This window comes from Xiphophorus couchianus, chromosome 20 (genome assembly GCF_001444195.1).
Source record: "Xiphophorus couchianus chromosome 20, X_couchianus-1.0, whole genome shotgun sequence".
NCBI lineage: Eukaryota > Metazoa > Chordata > Actinopteri > Cyprinodontiformes > Poeciliidae > Xiphophorus > Xiphophorus couchianus.
The window spans coordinates 19,433,440-19,453,076 of record NC_040247.1 but is presented as its reverse complement, the minus strand read 5'-3'; the positions used below and the strand labels follow the sequence as shown (position 1 = coordinate 19,453,076).

The window sequence follows — 19,637 nt, the reverse complement described above, 5'->3', positions numbered from 1 at the left end:
GCCATAAGCCATTTGAAAGAAGATTAAAATAAATATTCTGTGTGTAAACAAATAGTCTGTGGCATCATATTCCTGTATTTGTTGCAATTTCAGAAGACCATCAAAGTGTTTATTTAGCAGTAGCAGCCAAAAGATGGGGGCATTTTTTCCTCTCAGATGTCATTGCCACAGGAACATGTACCTGTTGTTGTAGTAGAAAGGGAAAGTCCATGTCTTGATCGAGATCCTCAAGATTTTTTTCTGGTCAGCGGTTGAACAGGCGGCTCTGGTTCCGTAGTATTTTTTTCCAATTAAACAAACATAAATTGTGTTCACAGTGCACTGATGAACATAAAATGTCAAAGACACAGGTATCAAGTTGTATAACTCTAGAAATGCGTCTTTGTAATGCTGCATGATATATAAGCTCTGCCTCCTAGTTCTCTTTGCTGACTACATAGTCATGTGATATTAGCATAATCTGTTTTTTTGATAATTGTTTCTGAAACTTCTCAGTGGAGCGTCAAACATTTTGCTGCAGAATTGACCCTTCTACCTGCATAATGACTAAGTAATCCTGCTCTGCCATCCACTGGTTTATAGGATGTGAAATTAGGTCTTGGTCAACAATCATTTCCCGTTTTTGAAATTGTCATTTTTTGTGGGGTGTTTTTGGTGTCTGATCCAGGGAGAGCTATAACACCCCAATCAATCCCTCGAGCCGCCACTAAACTTCAGGACATTTTAAAAAGTAAAATCTGAAAAGTGGCAAGAATCCATTTTCAGTCCCTGCTCACTGGTCCCCAAAACTAAAATCTAGAGTGAGAAATTGCTTTTACAAGTCACCAAATTGGTAAACAGATTCCCTCTATGTGTAATTTAATGCCAGTATAAATTGAGATGTTAGGTTGGTTCAAAAACATCCCTGAACAAGATGTAATTTTAAAAAATGATCACAGCACGTAGGTATGAGTAAAGTAAAAACTGAAGTTCTCTACAAGATTTCATCCCATAGAGCTCATCTTAATCCATTTTTCAAAAATAAACTGCAAACTACCAGGACATGACTGAAGACGGTAATAGGCTGGACAAGGAGCATGTGCATCAGAAAAGCAACTTATGGTAGCTCTGGAGGAGCTGCATGGATCTACAGATCAGGTGGAAGAATATGACAGGGTGGCTCTAAGGGTTGTCTAAGGGTAGAGAAAATGTCATGAAGATCTCCATTAAATATCTTCTGCAAAAATGTGAGAGAAAGTGATCTGGTCAGATGAGACCAAAATGTAACTTTTTGGCTTTCTTGCAGAACAACCAAAGACACAATGGCTTCAATCAAAGCAAATGCATCTATTAGAATGGCATAGTCAAAGTACACATATAAGTCTAAGGATCCACAATCTGTGGAAAGACTTAAAAAATGATGTTCACAGATGCTCTCCATCCAATCTGCTTGAACTAATTTGCGAAGAAGAATGCGTAAAAATTCACAAATGTGCAACATTTTAAACTTCTGATTCTCTAGAAGTTGAAAGCTGAAAGAGAAACAAGCAAAGACCTCCAGCTGAAATGCAGCACAGGACGGATCTGCACAGGTCCGTCCTCAATAAAGATGCTTGCCACATTTCTCCTACTTTTATTTGCAAAAAATATTGACAACCATGCAACATTTTACTTCCACTTCACATATAAGCACCAACTTGTCCTTCCTAGAAAATCCAGGTAAAATCTATTGAAATGTGTGAGATTCAAATGGATATTTTTGCAAGTTATTCATTTCACCATTAAGGTTGTGATGTTTTGGGAGCGTTTCCATGTCAAAATGCTGCTTTTACCCCTTTTTGCAGACATAAATGAATGGATGGATAGATACATAAATAAATCATGGACAGGACAGATTTAAAATTTTTAATTGACTTAAGCGTCAATTATTGATACGCATTTATTGACGTTTACTGTAGCAGCATCATATTGTGTCACACTGGAATAAATACAATGGTGAAATCCATAAGAATCTGCAGAATAATGCCACATCAGTAACTTGGACATTTAGATGACCTGACACTGTACTTCCTGTTACAGGACATTACATCTGTGAATTCAGTGACATCACACAGGTATGTTCTCAATAGCTGCCTTTTAAAACATTTTCCCTGACAAAACGTACTGGTCCCACTATGTTAATCATTACACCTGCACAGCTTTCTTACTGCACTACAATCAGCTCCAACGATTCAACACAAAATGTTCACATATTCAGGACACAGTAAATGTGCTTAATAGTGCAAGATTTCTAATTCATAGGTTTTACAAGATTAAAAAAAATAACAAATCCACTTAATTATAGCAAAGCTTGCATTCATTCGAAACTTGAACTGATCTAATGAGTCCAACATGAAATTCTCAAGATTTTTCTCTAGAAACAGTGCAGACAGGTAACTCATGTTTTCTCCGTCACATCTTTCTCAGCATTAAATGTGCCGTTAAGACTGCCGGGTTTTTTTCTCTCCATCGTTATGTGCTGGCCAGCAAGCGCCGGGCTGCAGATTAGGTGGGCTTTTCTCCCAACTGTGTCAAAGGTCGAAGACCCGCTTTGACATGAACCGCTGCGCCTGAGCAGCCTCGTGGTGCATGCGATAACGCTGCCCTGCCTGTTCTCTCCACCTCACACGGCCCGAGTAAAGGGCAGCCTGGGTGGCAGCGGGGGACAGCTCACGTTCACCCATCAGGATCAGAAGAGGAGTTCATCGTTCAACAAACTGCAGGTTGATGGCATTTTCAGGAACGAGGAGCGTCCGAGTCATGGGCTTCACAGAATTACCCTCAGCGTCTGGCTTCACCTCAAACTCTATCAGGATCTGACGAGAGCAGGAACACAACACAGCAACTCGAAATTAATACACAAATAAGTAAGAAAGACCTGGGCCGTTATGGGAAATCCCTCGGCCACATAATCCAGTTAATTTATAAGGAATGAGATTTGCTTAATTACTTTAGTCCTCTAATTGCAATTTGGGCTCTTATTCGTTTTGCCTAAACATTGAGTTAACAGCTAGTAAACGTCATTAGAAATATTAATGTCGTCAGAGACAACTCTCAGAAATAAACTCTGTAGAAAATAGCTGACAAGGTACTAATACAAAACTGTAAAATATTGCAACACCAACTGTTTCTGGAGCCACGACATTGATTAAAGGACTGAGGTGATATGAACCATTTTCCTGGTTTACTGTTTCCTGATTTGGTTCTCGATTCCCGATCTTTAATGTTGTACTTTTGGAACCAAAATCCCTGACTTCTGTATTGTCTGCCTCTCTCTCACTGATATGACAGAAAACCTGACTCAATGACAGTAATGGACTATGGCCATGGGGTGACACAGTAAAATAAAGATGCCTGTCTTCCCACATAAAAATAGGCAAAAAAAAATTAATACTTTATAATGTGAGCAAGAGAGAGTGTGACAACGCTAATTAAATGTTGCCTAAGAATGGAGCCTTGAGGTACTCCACATGTAATTTTTGTTTGCTTAGATATGCAACTACCAAGTGACCCAAAGTAGGCCCAGTCTTTCAAGTAAGAGTTGACCTAGTTTCAAGAGAAAATCTTTTCTCTGGAGCAGAAATAAGCTTAGCTAAAAGTGCAAAATAGGTTTTAAAGTCTTAATACAACATAAATTCAACTTCAAAATGAAGTGAGGCACCTTTAAGGCATCCAAATCACTTAATAGTTTCTGATTAAGTGACTAAACAGCTATTTTTAGCATGAAAAAGAAAACCAGATAAAGCTTTTTCTTAGCTTTTCCAACATTTAGCTGGTGCCTTTAAGGAAAAGACACCAGCTAGCTTCCTTGCTAATTCTGCTAGGAAGCAGAATCAGCAATTGTGTCATTATTAGGCAGCTAAAGAGACAAACCTTTATCTCAGATATACAGGTAAAAGCCAGTAAATTAGAATATTTTGAAAAACTTGATTTATTTCAGTAATTGCATTCAAAAGGTGTAACTTGTACATTATATTTATTCATTGCACACAGACTGATGCATTCAAATGTTTATTTCATTTAATTTTGATGATTTGAAGTGGCAACAAATGAAAATCCAAAATTCCGTGTGTCACAAAATTAGAATATTGTGTAAGGGTTAAATTTTGAAGACACCTGGTGCCACAAACTAATCAGCTGATTAACTCAAAACACCTGCAAAGGGCTTTAAATGGTCTCTCAGTCCAGTTCTGAAGCCTACACAAACATGGGGAAGACTTCAGATTTGAGAGCTGTCCAAAAGGCGACCATCGACACATTGCACAAGGAGGGAAAGACACAAAAGGTTATTGCTGAAGAGGCTGGCTGTTCTCAGAGCTCTGTGTCCAAACACATTAATAGAGAGGCAAAGGGAAGGAAAAACTGTGGTCAGAAAAAGTGTACAAGCGATAGGGATCGCCGCGCCCTAATCAAGATTGTGAAAAAAAACCCATTCAAAAATGTGGGGGAGATTCACAAGGAGTGGACAGCTGCTGGAGTCAGTGCTTCAAGATCCACCACCAAGAGACGCTTGAAAGACATGGGTTTCAACTGCCGCATACCTTGTGTCAAGCCACTGTTGACCAAGAAACAGCGTGAAAAGCGTCTCACCTGGGTCATGTTTTCTGACGAAAGCAAATTTTGCATTTCCTTTGGAAATCGAGGTCCCAGAGTCTGGAGGAAGACAGGAGAGGCACAGGATCCACGTTGCCTGAAGTCTAGTGTAAAGTTTCCACCATCAGTGATGGTTTGGGGTGCCATGTCATCTGCTGGTGTCGGTCCACTCTGTTTCCTGAGATCCAGGGTCAACGCAGCCGTCTACCAGCAAGTTTTAGAGCACTTCATGCTTCCTGCTGCTGACCTGCTCTATGGAGATGGAGATTTCAGGTTCCAACAGGACTTGGCGCCTGCACACAGCGCAAAATCTACCCGTGCCTGGTTTACGGACCATGGTATTTCTGTTCTAAATTGGCCAGCCAACTCCCCTGACCTTAGCCCCATAGAAAATCTGTGGGGTATTGTGAAAAGGAAGATGCAGAATGCCAGACCCAAAAACGCAGAAGAGTTGAAGGCCACTATCAGAGCAACCTGGGCTCTCATAACACCTGAGCAGTGCCAGAAACTCATCGACTCCATGCCACGCCGCATTAATGCAGTAATTGAGGCAAAAGGAGCTCCAACCAAGTATTGAGTATTGTACATGCTCATATTTTTCATTTTCATACTTTTCAGTTGGCCAACATTTCTAAAAAATCCCTTTTTTGTATTAGCCTTAAGTAATATTCTAATTTTGTGACACACGGAATTTTGGATTTTCATTTGTTGCCACTTCAAATCATCAAAATTAAATGAAATAAACATTTGAATGCATCAGTCTTTGTGCAATGAATAAATATAATGTACAAGTTACACCTTTTGAATGCAATTACTGTAATAAATCAAGTTTTTCAAAATATTCTAATTTACTGGCTTTTACCTGTAAATGTAGATGCAAGTTTGATAAGATTTCAGTTCAAATTTATCAAAACAAAATTGTAACACTGAATTTGTTAGCTGGTAGCAGCTTTAAAAGGAGTTACGATGCTCGTATACTTTAAAGCAGCATATTAGCACAGTTCATCTGTTCCCAGAAAATAGGTCAAGGGTAAAACCGAATCTTTACATCATATTTTACAGTTGTTACATTCAGTTAAACCTGCTGTTAGTTAGAAATTCATCTGATTAATGTCACATAGTTTCAGCCTTATGCTGTAATCCCTGTAAACTGAATACTGCACATTTCCCCTTAGATTCTTGTTAAATACCTTCATAAGATACAGAACTGATTGGTGAAGCTGTGCATTGCAAGTGAAGACTTTTCAGCAGGTCAAAGGGTCATACCAAGTCACCTGTTCTCAATGCCAGAAAAACAAAGGATTAAGTTAAGTTAACTTACCCGAGATAGAGCGAGGTAGAGCTCCAGTTCTGCAATCCGGCGACCTATGCAGCTGCGTTTTCCCACGCCAAAGGGAACTGAGGCGTAGGGGTGATGAGCCTCGTCTTTGTTAAACCAGCGATGGGGATGGAAATCATCTGGATTCTGAAACACAGTCGGGTCCCGGGATGTGGCAAACTGGCACAAAGTGATCAAGGTCTGTTGGAGAAGAAGTTCTAGTCAGATGTATAGTGAGACCATTCTAGATTTTTGAAAATGGATTTTTAGCTACATATATCTAGAAAGTTGCTTTGCCAGCATGTTGATATATGAACCATTAATATTAACAGAAATTACATCAAGATTCAGTAGATCATTCAGAGCATGACTAAACCAATGCTAGGCTACTTATCCTCCCAAAGCAACTGTAGCCACTGTTTTTTGTTTGACACAAGTAAGTCTTTCATCCCTGACATGAATGTCTTCAGTTCACAAGTTCAAAGGAATCAGAGTCCAGACACAGAAAAACAGATGAGGGAAAAGTCCCGTAATAACTGCTTTCATGCTGTTATTGTTTTTTAGAACAGAAACCCAAATTGGGAATGTGAAAAGTGGGTTTCCACTGAGAGGAACGGCCCGGCTCGGTGTGGTTCCGTACACTATTTTGTCTGTTTCCATTGTAAAAGCGGCCCATACAATTGACCAGTACCGCACTATTTCTGGGCTTCCTCCAGCTGCAAGTCCATAGGACAATGGTACGGCTAGGGTGGAGCTGCTGGCGTCAATCCATTTATTGGAAGACAGAAAAAAGTCACTGCTTGCAACAAGCCTGAGACATAATAATGCATTATGTTTGTCATTGGACTAATATGACGTCATATTGGGCATTTGGGCTTAACCCAGTCTGCTCAGCAAGAATCCAATTGGTGGTGAAAATACTGTCTTGACCATAAAATTTTACAACAGTGGAATCAAAGCATTAGTTATTACTTTTTTAAAAATCCCTGGACTCCCAGTGAAAGCTGTACATAAAAAAAAACCCTACACTTTTAAAGCAGGTTTTTCCTCTAAAAGACTTTCAAATGGATTGCAAAATGCAAAAATATTTGTGTTGCGGGACAGAAACTGAAGCTACATCAGGATGAGAAATTCCAGTCCTATCCTGCATGTTTTATGTCTTATAACCCCGCATGAACACACTTGATTCAAATGAATGGATCCCAAAAACATGGGGCAAAGCTTCATCTAAGACATGCAGGACCTTAGTCCAAAAGGAGGAAGACTGTCCACCTTTGATCTCGACTAGGGGTCTCATATCACAGTCAGTTTTAGATGTGCATCTGCTTCAACATAGTGGAACTGAATAGTCTGTCCATTATCAAGACTTTGTAAAGCTTAAAATGCCAAAGAGGTAATTCATCTTTTGGATTTGGTTGTGTTAGATCAGGAATGCATCAAAAAGTTTCAGGACTCTGGACCTCATGGACTAAAGTTGATCTAGATGGTGATCCAGTTTGTTTGACAACTAGAAGTATTTTCACATGTTGCTTTGACTCACATTTTTAGGAACGAGGTAGCCTCCCACCTCAATGTCTTTCTCTGAAATGACCCGCGCATTGGCAGGAATAACTGGGTATAGCCTGGAAAAAAATAAAATGTCAGACAGAGTGAAACATGTAAACGGCAGATAAATCAATATAACCGAGTTATACCTGAGGACTTCCTTCACTGTGGCCTTCATGAGGGGCAAACGGGCCACGTCTGTGTTGTCTGGTATCCTTCGACCCTCCAGTACGGTCAACACCTCCTCCCTGAGTACATCCTGGATCTCTGGGTGACGGGAGAGCTCGTACAGAGTCCAGGACATAGTGCTGGAGATCTGAGGCAAAAACCAACAGGACTGCTTTAACCCACTTCTGGACTCTGAGCCAAGTAAAATCCGCCAGGAGAAAAAAAAAAAACTCTGTCTTACTGTGTCGACTCCAGCCAGAAGCAGCTCTGTGACATTGCTGTAGACAGTCTTCATCGGCAGCCCCGTCTGTGAGAGGAAGTAGGTGAGATAACGGCCCTCGACTTTCTCCCCTTTGGCAATCTTGTTGGCTTCGGCCAACAAGCGCTGGTCGATGTGACCTTTGGCTGTAAAAGGAGATCAAAGGCCAATAAGGCAAGGATGTTGCAGATCTATTCAAGTCTTGATGGTAAGCCATATAAAGTTATCCTGAGAACACGCTTAACCTTCAGGGCAGAGGAGCTTGCAGTGCGTGAGGGTTAAAGACTTTAATCTGTCAATTCTCGATCGAGGCTGATTATTTTAAACATGTTTGATGCCTCAGCTTCTCATAAGTCCTGTGCAAGTCTTCAACGACCAATGGGAGATCAGAAGAAAAGTACATTCAACACGCTGTACTTATTTATTCGCTTATGTTTAGATGTTGCCCTTCAATCTGGAGCTCATCTAGATCCTTCTTTAAAATATCCTCAAGAATCAGTTCAAGCCTCTTTGCGTGCCGATTGTTTTAAAGAAATATTTAAGATACGTTGTTCTGGTTTGTGGCTCTGTTTGCTTCGCCTACCAAATTCAAACATATAGTCCCAGCAGTCGCAGAAGGTTTTCCAGGGTTTAGGGTATAGCTGGTGCAGCCAGCTGGGCATGGCCATGGTGAGGAGAGTCATCACAAACATGGTGTTGATGGACTTGATGAAGCGCTCCGTTTCCTCAGGAATAACTGGGTCCAGGCATCCGATTCTGGACTCAAACAGCACAGAGGAGATACCTGAGAAAAAAAGAAGACAATAGAGGAGGTGAAGAAAATAATTAACTCCATAACAGCTACGTTTTTGGGGTCTTGTAGGAAATATTTTAATTTTAATGCCATGCGAGACAGCGAGAGGCTATTTTGGTTATCCAGGTTGGTTTTTGTGGATTTGCTCCTCAGACAACGCGGTGCCTTACCCTCGAGGCCAAAGCGGTAGAACTCGCTGGTGATGTCAGTTACGAGGCCTTGGGAAGACCGGCAAAGGCGAAGTTTGGTAATCAGATCGCTGACGACGTTGTTCAGGGTCTGGTCGTAAACTTCCACAGCCTTCGGTCGCAGCATGTGCTTCCCCAAGAGACTTCTCACTTCCTGCCACTCCTCTCCCTCGCTGTGGGCATAAATAGTGATGTTACTAATAACCAATGGACTAAATCCAAGTCATCATGTGGGTCATGCATCAAACGTATGGGCAAGTAACATGGAGCCGTTGTGCCATCCATTGAATATTTTCTCTATGGATCATTTTCACATTTCTGGCCTCTAAAAATAGAGGCCTTTTTTTAATGGTTGCTGAGATTTAACATCACTAACTGTTGAACCATGTAACATTTTTAGATCGACCACCTATGTCTGAACAGCTTATTTTTTCACTAACTGGCTGCTCTTTTCTTGTAGCCAGTCATTGAACTGGAATCATTGGCGTTTATGGAGGCAGCAACACTTACGCAGTCAAAAGTCCAAAGTTATGTCCTCTCAGCTTCCTGTAGTCCTTCCAGGATGAAAGGTTCGATCTCATTGGGTGCTGGCCCTCCTGCCTCAGGACCTGCTCTATGAGGGCCGGATCTGCTACGTGGACCGTCAGGATGGGGCCAAAGCTCGCCTTCCACACGGGCCCATAGCGCTGCACTCCTTCCAGCTGGGAAAGAGACAGAGAAGCTTATGAAAACCCTGCAGGCTACGAGATAACTGGCTTCGTTTCTTCATCCGCTCTCTTTTGATTTGCAGTCTCTGTTGGATTAAAGCAGAACAGAAAATGGGATGCCTGGAGGGCTTTGGTGGGAAAAAAAAAAAAAAAATTGGGCTAAAATGAAATAGTTTGCATTAAAAATGCATGGCGTCTTAGGCATAATTCTGAATGAACAGATGGGGGTTGAAATATTGAGCTTACACACACAAATACTGAAACATACACTGAATATATCTTGGATTATGACATTACAGAAAAAAATTGTATTTCTCTGCTCTGAATAAAATGCTCTTAAGCATCCAGGGTTGCGAATAAAGGGGGATCAGAGGGGAGAGTGGCACCCTCTATAAATTTGGTCAGCCTTGTGCACAAACAGTCCAATATGCAAAGTTATTTTTATGAATAAACAATATAATCAATTTATCTATAGCTATGTCTGTCAGCAGCCGAGTTGCGTCACCTTTTCAGCATTTTCTGGACACTCCCCTGAGTTGGTCAACAACCTTTTATTTCTTACCTTCTCATGAAAACTGACTGCAAACTAAATCAGAACTCGTGCAGTATGACAAAACAAAGACAACGTTTTGGTCAGTGAATAAAAACAATGTTAAAAGAAACACTGTGTGGAAAGAACTATCTGTCTAACCAGCAGGAAGTAAATGATAGTTTGAGTCCATCCCTATACATGTACTTTAATTGGATCACTTCTAGTTGATTTTAAAAAGGTAAGCTGTAAAATGCCTTTACTTTCTGCAAGATGCCTTTAGAGTCAGTATATTCCTTCCTGTTCTAGACCCAGTGATGGCTGAGATGGATGCTTGTCAAACTGCTGTGAGGTGATGGGGGATACAAGCACTACACCCATTAAACAATGACTTCTTAAAGGGTGAAGTTTTGTTTGCAGTGCAGTTGTTTGCAACACTTGGAAAATGAGATGGACTGTGCAATGAAATGTCTGGTAAGAAAGAGAAAATAACAAAGTGTGCCCATCCAGTCTGATAGAGTTTGTGACATTCCTGGAACCTTTTAAGGTTTTCTTTTAACAATTTCTCTTGTGAAACATCACTATCGTTTTGCCTATGGGTACCACGGACTGTGAGAGGAGTTTTTCCAAGAAATTTTCTTTTAAAAAAATAAAATCACCTGCTTTCATCTCAGCTCTAGCTAACTTTAGCATAGCGAAGCAGTGTGCCAAAGCAACAGGAATGAATGAATATTTGCAGGATGAAACTGTTTAGCTGCACAGAAAGAAAGCCATGGCTGAAATTTGTCATGTACCTAAAATGTCTTTGATTTCTTGGAAAAAAATTATACATTAAAAAAAAACTTAAAAGCATTTTTGTGGATATTCTATTGGCTCCATTTACATCTTGGTGAGCAAAGCTACATTCTTTGCCTCTTCTTTGACCCCCATGTGAAAATCTCCAGATTCACAGGTGAAGCCTGTTGTGTAGCACCAGGAAGACTAGGACAACAAAAAGCACTATAACAAAATATTTCTGAGGATGGTTAATTACATAACATTTGGTGTCTGCTTCACAGCTTCCAATTTGGGGTTAAATTAAAGGATAATTGTGAATTTTTGTTAAGAAAGGTTTGTTGCATTTTATTATTTCAAGTTCAAACTCCAAAATACTCAAACTGGTCAATCCCTATTTGAGTTATTCTACACCAGAGGATGCAAGGTCCAATCCTTAAAGAGCTACTTTTAGAGGCATCCCTGCTCCAACACACCTGCATCAAATGGCTGAACTCCCTTATCAGCAGCCATTAATCTTATTCAGGTGTGTTGGAGAAGCCTTCAGGACTGGTTTAAGTTAAACAGAGATCCTTCTAAACACATTTTAAGATTCAAGAAATATATACATAGTAAGACAGTGTTGTCAAACTCCAGTCCTCAAGGGCTGGTGTCCTACAGTTTTTAGATGTGCCACAGGTACAAAACACTGGAATGAAATGGCTTAATTACCTCCTCCTTGTGTAGATCAGTTCTCCACAGCTTTGCTAATGACCTAATTATTTTATTCAGGTGTGGAGCAGCAGAGGCACGTCTAGAAGTTGCAGGACTGCGGCCCTCCAGGACTGGAGTTTGAGACCCCTGTAGTAAGCAGCTGATCAAGCTGCAGAGTCATTAACAGTCTTATGTCAGGATTTAACGGTTTCCTTTGAAAATGAATGTCAAAGAAATGCTGTTTTGTTTGGAGCCAGATTCGTCTCCATCATTGTTTCTGACCTTCACGCCTGAATAAAATGACAATTACCAGTCAATTATCTAATATTCAAATCATTAAAATGCAGAATATAAACCCAGAGTGTGTTGGGAAGGATTGAGGGCGCAGAAGGAGGGACTCTCCCAGGGCACCATTAAAGCAAGCACCGCCACTGACTAAAATGTGCTGCCAGAAAGAAAAAAAACCCCTGCAGGGATAAACGGTGAGCTGAAGATGGGTCCCCCCCTCGGAGCGCCCAGCCCTCCCGGCACCTTTTCAGCCTCACCTCCTTACCTGTAACTCATGCAGCCGGGACAGACCCCCCCTGGCAAACAGGTCCCAGGCGAAGCTGGCGGCCGTCGGTCCGGGCATGTCGTCCAGGGTCCTCACCGCCTGCTGGTCGCTCCCCAGCGGAGGCGCTGCTGCGCTCTCGGCCCACCTCTCCATCCACTTGACCAGGGGGAAGGCGTTGCGGACGGACAGTCGAAGCGCTTGCTGCACCATCCTCCTCACAAAGATCATGGAGCGCTGGTGTCTGTTTGCGGATCCCTTGGGTGTCGATGCTCATTTTGTTTTCCCGGCTGCAGGCTGTATTTATAACGCACAAGGTGCTTCTGGAACCCAGTCAGAAAAAGATGTAAATTTTCTTATTATAGACCAATCATGGGTGTGAAGGCTGGTCTGGTCCCGCCCCGCCTGGATTGAGACTGCTGCTGGGGGAAGGAGGTGTGTCCAATCAGAGGGCTTAAGTCAGACCAGCCCAGAAACAGCACACGTGGATAACCTGGATAAATAATGCATGACTTCTGTAATCGCCCAGGCTTATCTCTACCCTTGGGAGACACTTTGTTCTCCAATATTCCTAAAAATTGACACTTTTCTGGCGACCCACCCTCCTTCCAAGGCCACTGTTAGGGCAAACTGTCTTAAGGTGGAAATCAGGTGGATTTCTCTCCAAATTGTTAACTGGATAAATATAAATTCTGCAAAACCCAGTGTCTAAAACAACAGAGATGAAATAGGTTGCTTGACCAACCGGAGCTGGTTTTGCTTGATGAACTAATCTGCAGCCTTCTGTGGCGCTGAATCACTGAGTTTCCTGGTGAGGGAGACAATCTTGACCTGAATTCATTTGCACTGGAATTTGCCCAAAGTGCACACAATGCGTGGTGATGGTGAAGTAACTGTCCCCGGGGTCCTGTAGTCAGAATCTGCTCTGACATCTGATTCACCAGAAATCTTAGATCACCCAGTTTCAGAGAAACGCAGTGCGCTGACTGTCAGATTCGGGAGTGATAAAGTCACGCGGAACATGATGAGAGCGTGAGGCTGTGGAGGCGACATCTGCACCCTTCATGGGATGACGGTTGCAGCTTGGCACCGATCTGTGTAGGATACATGAAGTCAAATTTTTCACATCCCTTTACTTCTGCTAGTCTTTATTATCCTCCAGCTGGTAAAATTCTTGTCTAATTCCCACCCAAATCTGAAAAATGTTAACTTATTTTTTTATTTTGCTGGTCTCTGCTCAGTTTACTGATTGAGCTGCTGTGCTCTACCTGACTGGATGTCGAAAGATAAAGTCAACTGTAATTTGTATGTAAACACAAAATCCAGCAGGAAAGTGGGCAGGAGATTAAATGCTTAGCGGTGCATTTCCTTACTATTGAGCTACCTTAGAATCCAATAACATAAAAATAATAATAAAACATATAAATTTTTTATGCAGGACTTTAGTAAAATAGAACAACTGAAGTATAAAAGCGAGAGCAGTAGTAAGCAATGGGACTTTAAAAACAAGTTTCATGAACTAAACTTCCAACAATTTTTTTTCATCAGGGTCATTTCCACCCAGTTAGACAGAAGAAGCTCGGACAGTGAGAGCGTCCGGCTGCATGGAGTTCATTCGCCGTTATTTGAGCTGATGACTCTGATGACTCTCAGGCCATGCTGGATGCTAATGTGGATGTCGAGGCTGAAACAAGTGGTAATGAGGATAATTATAGTCTTTAGAACTTGAACTGCAGGACATTTGTTTCTATTGCTTATTGAAGCTTTTCATTTGATTGATCTCTATTCTGCTGGTATCTCTGCAGTCATACAGGTGACAGACAGATACAGTGCATCGTATATTCAGCTCTCCACAAAGTGCATGAAATTCAGGAGGAGATTATTTTGTAACTTGGTCATAACATTGAGGTACTATGCTCTAAATGTTAACTTGTTCAGCTGCTAGAACCCATCTATGCTGTAATTAATTAAAATCCCTCTGACCGTGTTTCAGTGGCTGGGTGACTGGACATCATGGGTCGTATGTTTGCATACGAGCTACAAACACTAAAAAATTTAAATGTTTGTAATTTCATGCACCAGTCATACTTTTCACTGATCCATTTTCCTTCTTAACAAATAAATTTAGATAAAACAGCCAAACATTAAAAATCTGACTTTGGTGTTTTGGTTAACAGGGATCAACATAACTTTGATTATTTCTCAAGCTGATGTGGTAAAAGCTCTTTTAAATCTGTAATTAAACCACAAAAACTCTTCCACGGAGGCCATTTTTGCCCGGTCTCTCTTTACTTGTTGTTGAGCCATGAACTCTGACCTTAACTGAGGCAAGTGACATCTGCAGATGTAGTCTTGGTTGTTTTTACATCTTCTAGATGAATGCAGACCATCAATGCACTCTTGGAGTAATTTTAGTAGGCTGACCAGTGCTGGGAATGTTTCCCGCTGCTCCATGTTCTCTCTATTTGTGGACGATGGCTCTAACTGTGGATGCCAAAGACTCAGAGTAGGGCCTCATTTGTTGCATTTTGTTCCTCCTTTGGACATCCCTACATTAAATTAATAGATTTGCAGTATTTTCCAGACTATAGAGCGCACCTTACTATAAGCCGCACCCACAAAGTTTTTTTTGTTTTTTTTTTTTTTGAAAACTGGAAACATACATATATAAGCCGCACCGGGCTATAAGCTGCATGGTTCAAAGCGTGGGGAAAAAAGTAGCAGGATATAGTCTGAAAAATACGGTAACTGTTATTACATCTGATTACAGATAGAGTACGCTCAGATTAAATTTACTGAAATCTATTCTGATGCCCTGGAACATTAAAATTAGATAAATTAATACATTGTTTTTCATTGGAAGCACCAAGAAGGACTGACACATTTATAGAAAGCATTCAAAAGATCGCTCGTGCATATTTGCCAGTGGATGTACATAATCCTTAGTATATGGGTGACTGGGTTAGCATAAGAGCAGCTGGAGATCCTCGGCTTGCGTCCAATGCAGCACTAAGATGTTGTGTCAGCTGGCATCCCATCATAAGCTTGCTGTTTGGTGCCATAAATCTAAATTACTAAAAGAGGTTTATGTTGTCGCACTGCTTTGATGTTTTTTTTTTTGTGGAATCACTTTGAGATGTAAAATGTATGACAGTATAATCCTGCTCTGAGCTACCTGTCCCCCAGTTCTTGGCTTTAGCTCTAGTGATGGACAAAATATGCTGCAGTCGTTAAGGATGTACATGTAAATGAGCTGCATCAAGCAGGAAGAAGCACATTTTAAAGCTTTAAAGCTTAGTGGAAGAGGCCATTTTAAAAATCATGGCGTTCTTCTTAAATAATGACTTGCAGTAACTGTAATCTGCTCATGTGGACCTTTGTCCTGTGAAGTTTGAACTCCACCATGAATGGACAGGATGACTGAAAGAGTCAACGTGTTTTTTTTCTTCTGCATACTGTGATGTTTAATTGTGTTTAAAGTTATAGCTACAATTTTAAAGTTGAACTCAACATGCTTAAAGTTTCTGTTAGGAAGATTACAACTTTTCTGTGTTTGCGGTCACTCTGCAGAACGTGAGGAAACGCAACGTTTGCTGCGTCTGCTTTTTTCCTAATAAATTCGACGTTTTACAGTATGACCTAAAAATGCAGAAAGATTTCGCTTTCCTGTGAATCTCTGAACTGATATTTATTTATATAACCACTGTTTCTGAGAAACGCTTCACATCTGCGCATGGAGTCAATTATCCTCTGGTACCTGTGAGCAGGTTTTCCAGTCCAGAACAATTGGAACAGATTCCACATTTCCTCTAATCTTCTTGGTTTTGCCTGAGAAACTGCCTGTTTAATGTCATCCCCACAAATCTTCTCTGTTTCATTAATGTCTGGGTTTGCCTATAAAGTTAATCTCGTTGGTCTGGAACCAATACTTGCTTACTGGCGTGTTAAGGGTTGTTATTTTGTTGGAAAAACACATTTTGAGGGCATTTCCTCTGTGATAAAACTCAACACAACCTCTTCAACTATTTGAATGTATTTAAACTGATCCACAATCTTTTGTATGCAACAAAGAGGTCCAACATCTTAGCATAAAATGGACTCCCATACCATGATGCCTGAGCCACCATGCATAACAGTGTGCTGTGGTGTTTGAGGGCTTTTGGACAAACTGTCAATGTTTTTTTCCCCAGTTCATAAAAATGTTGCACCAGTTTCCTATTGGTCAGGAAACCTGTTGTTTAGCAAAATGCAACCTCTTCAGCAGGTTTCCTTTTTTTCACACAGGCATACTCTAGCTAACTTTAGACTTTCTCACCCATTGGACACCAGCTGAGTCTTTGCCACTTACTTCCACTCAAAATAGTCGTTCTCTGGATTTTTTTTTTTTTTTTTTACCTCTTTCTGGTTTTGGTTCCGTGTTTTAAATCACTTGAGATAATTTTCTCCACATGTTTTGCCCTTCAAAGTTGCGGGACTCCGGCTCCGGAGGACAGCAGTTTGAGACCGCTGGTTGGTTGCCTTGGTCTGTAGATAAAGGCCACCTGTTTGTTCACAACATGAGCGACCTGACCTCGATGATTGAATGCACATTTCAATTCATGACTCAGTGACACAGAATCGGCAGAATGCATGTGATCACTTGTTTTTTTTTAACTCTACACCCTAAGTAGTAAGGTATTAGTCATGTAAAAATATGACATGAAACAGTGATTGGTGTAGTTAGTGATTTAAAAAAAAAGATATATTGTCGGATGAATGATGCGACTGGCAGGCAGGACTGTTTGTACTTTGGTTCACTTTTATAAAGACTTCACTCTTTTGGTCGAGCAACAATCGAGGTTACATCAGTTGTGCTTACCATGCATGTTGTAATTTCTTGTCAGGCTTTCAGAGGGAGAAAGCGCATTAATTTCAATCACTGTTCAATCCATAGCATAGTGAAAAAAAAACCCATTAAGATTTGCAAACATGGATTACAGAAATTTTATGATGAAATTAAGTTAGATTTTCTTAGAGTTATATTATAGACAGTAGTATCGATGCAGAGTTGCATGCAGCTTCTACAGCACTGAATGATGGCTGCAGAAGTGACTCCTTGCATGTCTGACCTCAATGTTTGAAGTACCTGACCTTGAAACACGTGAATCTGCCTAACCTTTTATGCAAGCTGCTGCGGAGTTGTGGGGGATAAGTGTGCAGCGTGTGCCAGAAATCACACCTGCAGCGTTACATTATGTATAGACGTGAGACAAAAATGCGTGAGACTTTTGCATTGAACCTGCATAAAGATACCTACGCATGCATAGCTATCTCAGAGAATAGGAGATAAATGGTGACCTCTGAAATTGCTTCAGCAGATAAACAACTTTTTAGAACAAGATCTTCGAATGTTTGACTTGTTCTGGTCTTACACAACTCAAACTGCAAACAAATCAAACCTGAGAGTATTGTCCTGGAGATCTAAAACTGCCTGACTCATGAAGGTGCACAACCAGGTGGAGATAAAGAGTTCAAGTTGACCAACTGTTAGTAAAAACAACTCTCCCATTAAAACATAAAGACAGATTTCTTTCCAATAATGACCATAATGTGTCCTGCTAAAGCTTTCCTTCTTTGTTATAACAGTAAGCTTTACTCTGACACCCATACAAACATCATACAGACCAAGAAAGACCAGATCAAGGAGAAATATGTGGAAAGATTTAAAAGTGTTTTCCTGGTCCATTGTGTCATTTTATAGCACAATCAAGTAACTATTTTACTTTCAGTTGTTATAAAAATGCTGTATATGCCAAATATGACTTAAAAGACATTTGACTTTGTAAATTGAAACCTTGAAATTGGGTCTCTGTCTCTTTAAAAACGCCTACTTTTTCTGAAACGCTGCCTTCAGTAAGTCATCACAACATGGCTCCTTTATTATTTTACCCTTTAACAGCATTTTGACCAGCGTTGCACTGAGATGTAGCTTCTATAACGAGTCCAGACGATGCTCAGTTCCACCAGCTGTTTGCTAATTGCTGCTGGCCAGTCTGAAGGAGCTGAGTGGGGGAGTAGTGGAAGGAAGGGCGCTTTGTTCGAAAGCTTGAAAACTGCAGCTCTGAGGAGGAACTGTGTCTTAAAGGCGGAGCTAAGTCCAACCCGGCGTTTTGCACAGTTCAGTGGTTGGCATGGAGACTAAAGGATTTCTCAAACATGCATGAAAAAATCAAGGCAACACTCCAGGTATGTTTTTGATGAGGGAATAATGTGATGCAAAAAGCCAATTTTACACTTTACTGCCCCTTTAAAGCAGGGTTAAGCTATAAATCAACATCCTAAACACATCACTGGTCATTGTCTGAAGATGGAAAAACTGACGTGACTAGAAACTCACTCATCCACCTAAACTACAGCAGCCAAGAAGCCCACTGTATCTCTAGAGGATGTGCAGAAGTCCTCGGCTCAGGTGGGTAAATCTGTTGACAGAACAACAATTTCTTTGCACATTTCTCAAAGTAATGCAGGGGAAACAGCATGGAAGAAGGTTCCCTAGTCAGCTCAGACCAGAGCCGATCTTCTGCCATACGTGGAAAACGCTGAATGAGGAGAAGAACTAACACTGCACCCTGAACACACCACACCAATTATTAAGATGTCTAATAATGAATGGAGCTAAGAACAGGACAACTCTGGTATAAACAAACAATAAAAAAAACAGAGGCTGCAAAAGACATGTCCATCAGTAAAATGCGCTGAAATTAATGGTTTTGATCAAAGCATATTCATTTGTTAGAACGGCCCAGTCAAAGCCCAGACCTATTTTCAATTGAGAATCTGTAGCAGGGCCTATAATTCCTGGTTCACAGATGGTCTCTATCCAAAGTAAGTGAGACTGAGCTGTTTTACAATGAAAAACTGGCGAAGCTTCAGTCTCTGGATGTGTCAGGCTGTTAGACATACAGTAGACCCTAAAACACTTGCAACTGACTCAGGCAGAATGAATTCAAATACACGACTTTGCGTTGGTCTGTCACATAAAATCCAAATAACACACATTGAACTTTGTGGTTGCAGCTGAAGAAAATGTGCAAAAGTTCAGGTTTTTTTCTTTCTTTTTTTCATTTCTTGAAAGTAACACAAAATAGTTTGTAGGCACGTAAAAACCTGAATAAATCTGATATTTTAATTCACCTGCAAATAAAATGGCGTCTTTAGTACTGATTATAAGAAACATGAATACTCTTCCATAATGGCTTTATTGTGCTGGGGTACATTGATGCAGTGGTGTTGTAGGCCATGCTTCAGGGTGCGGCAGAGGTATTTCCCCCATGCTGTATTGGCGGCGTGCCCAGGGGTGGGGGCTGAGGGGAGGTCTGCTTTACTCTCAGGCTAGTGTGTTAAAGTTCATGTCTGCAGTCTGCATGCCTGAGTGTCAAGAGAAGAGTATCTTTGTACACACAGAGATGTGTGTCTGTGCTCCCAGGTGCACATGAATGTCCATTTGTCTCTTTTTTTCTCAC

General features: G+C 40.9%; 1 protein-coding gene across 1 annotated transcript; it reads right to left on the bottom strand.

Moving 5' to 3' along the window:
* Positions 1-1,870: 1,870 nt before the first annotated feature.
* Positions 1,871-12,537, bottom strand: cyp27b1 (cytochrome P450, family 27, subfamily B, polypeptide 1). Its single transcript, XM_028001748.1, has 9 exons — positions 12,139-12,537; positions 9,393-9,583; positions 8,865-9,055; positions 8,485-8,685; positions 7,884-8,047; positions 7,624-7,790; positions 7,470-7,551; positions 5,933-6,130; positions 1,871-2,834 (listed from the first exon to the last, which is right to left on the bottom strand). Exons 1-9 carry the CDS (start codon positions 12,364-12,366, stop codon positions 2,721-2,723), a joined length of 1,536 nt encoding a protein of 511 aa, XP_027857549.1. The 5' UTR covers positions 12,367-12,537; the 3' UTR covers positions 1,871-2,720.
* Positions 12,538-19,637: the final 7,100 nt, after the last annotated feature.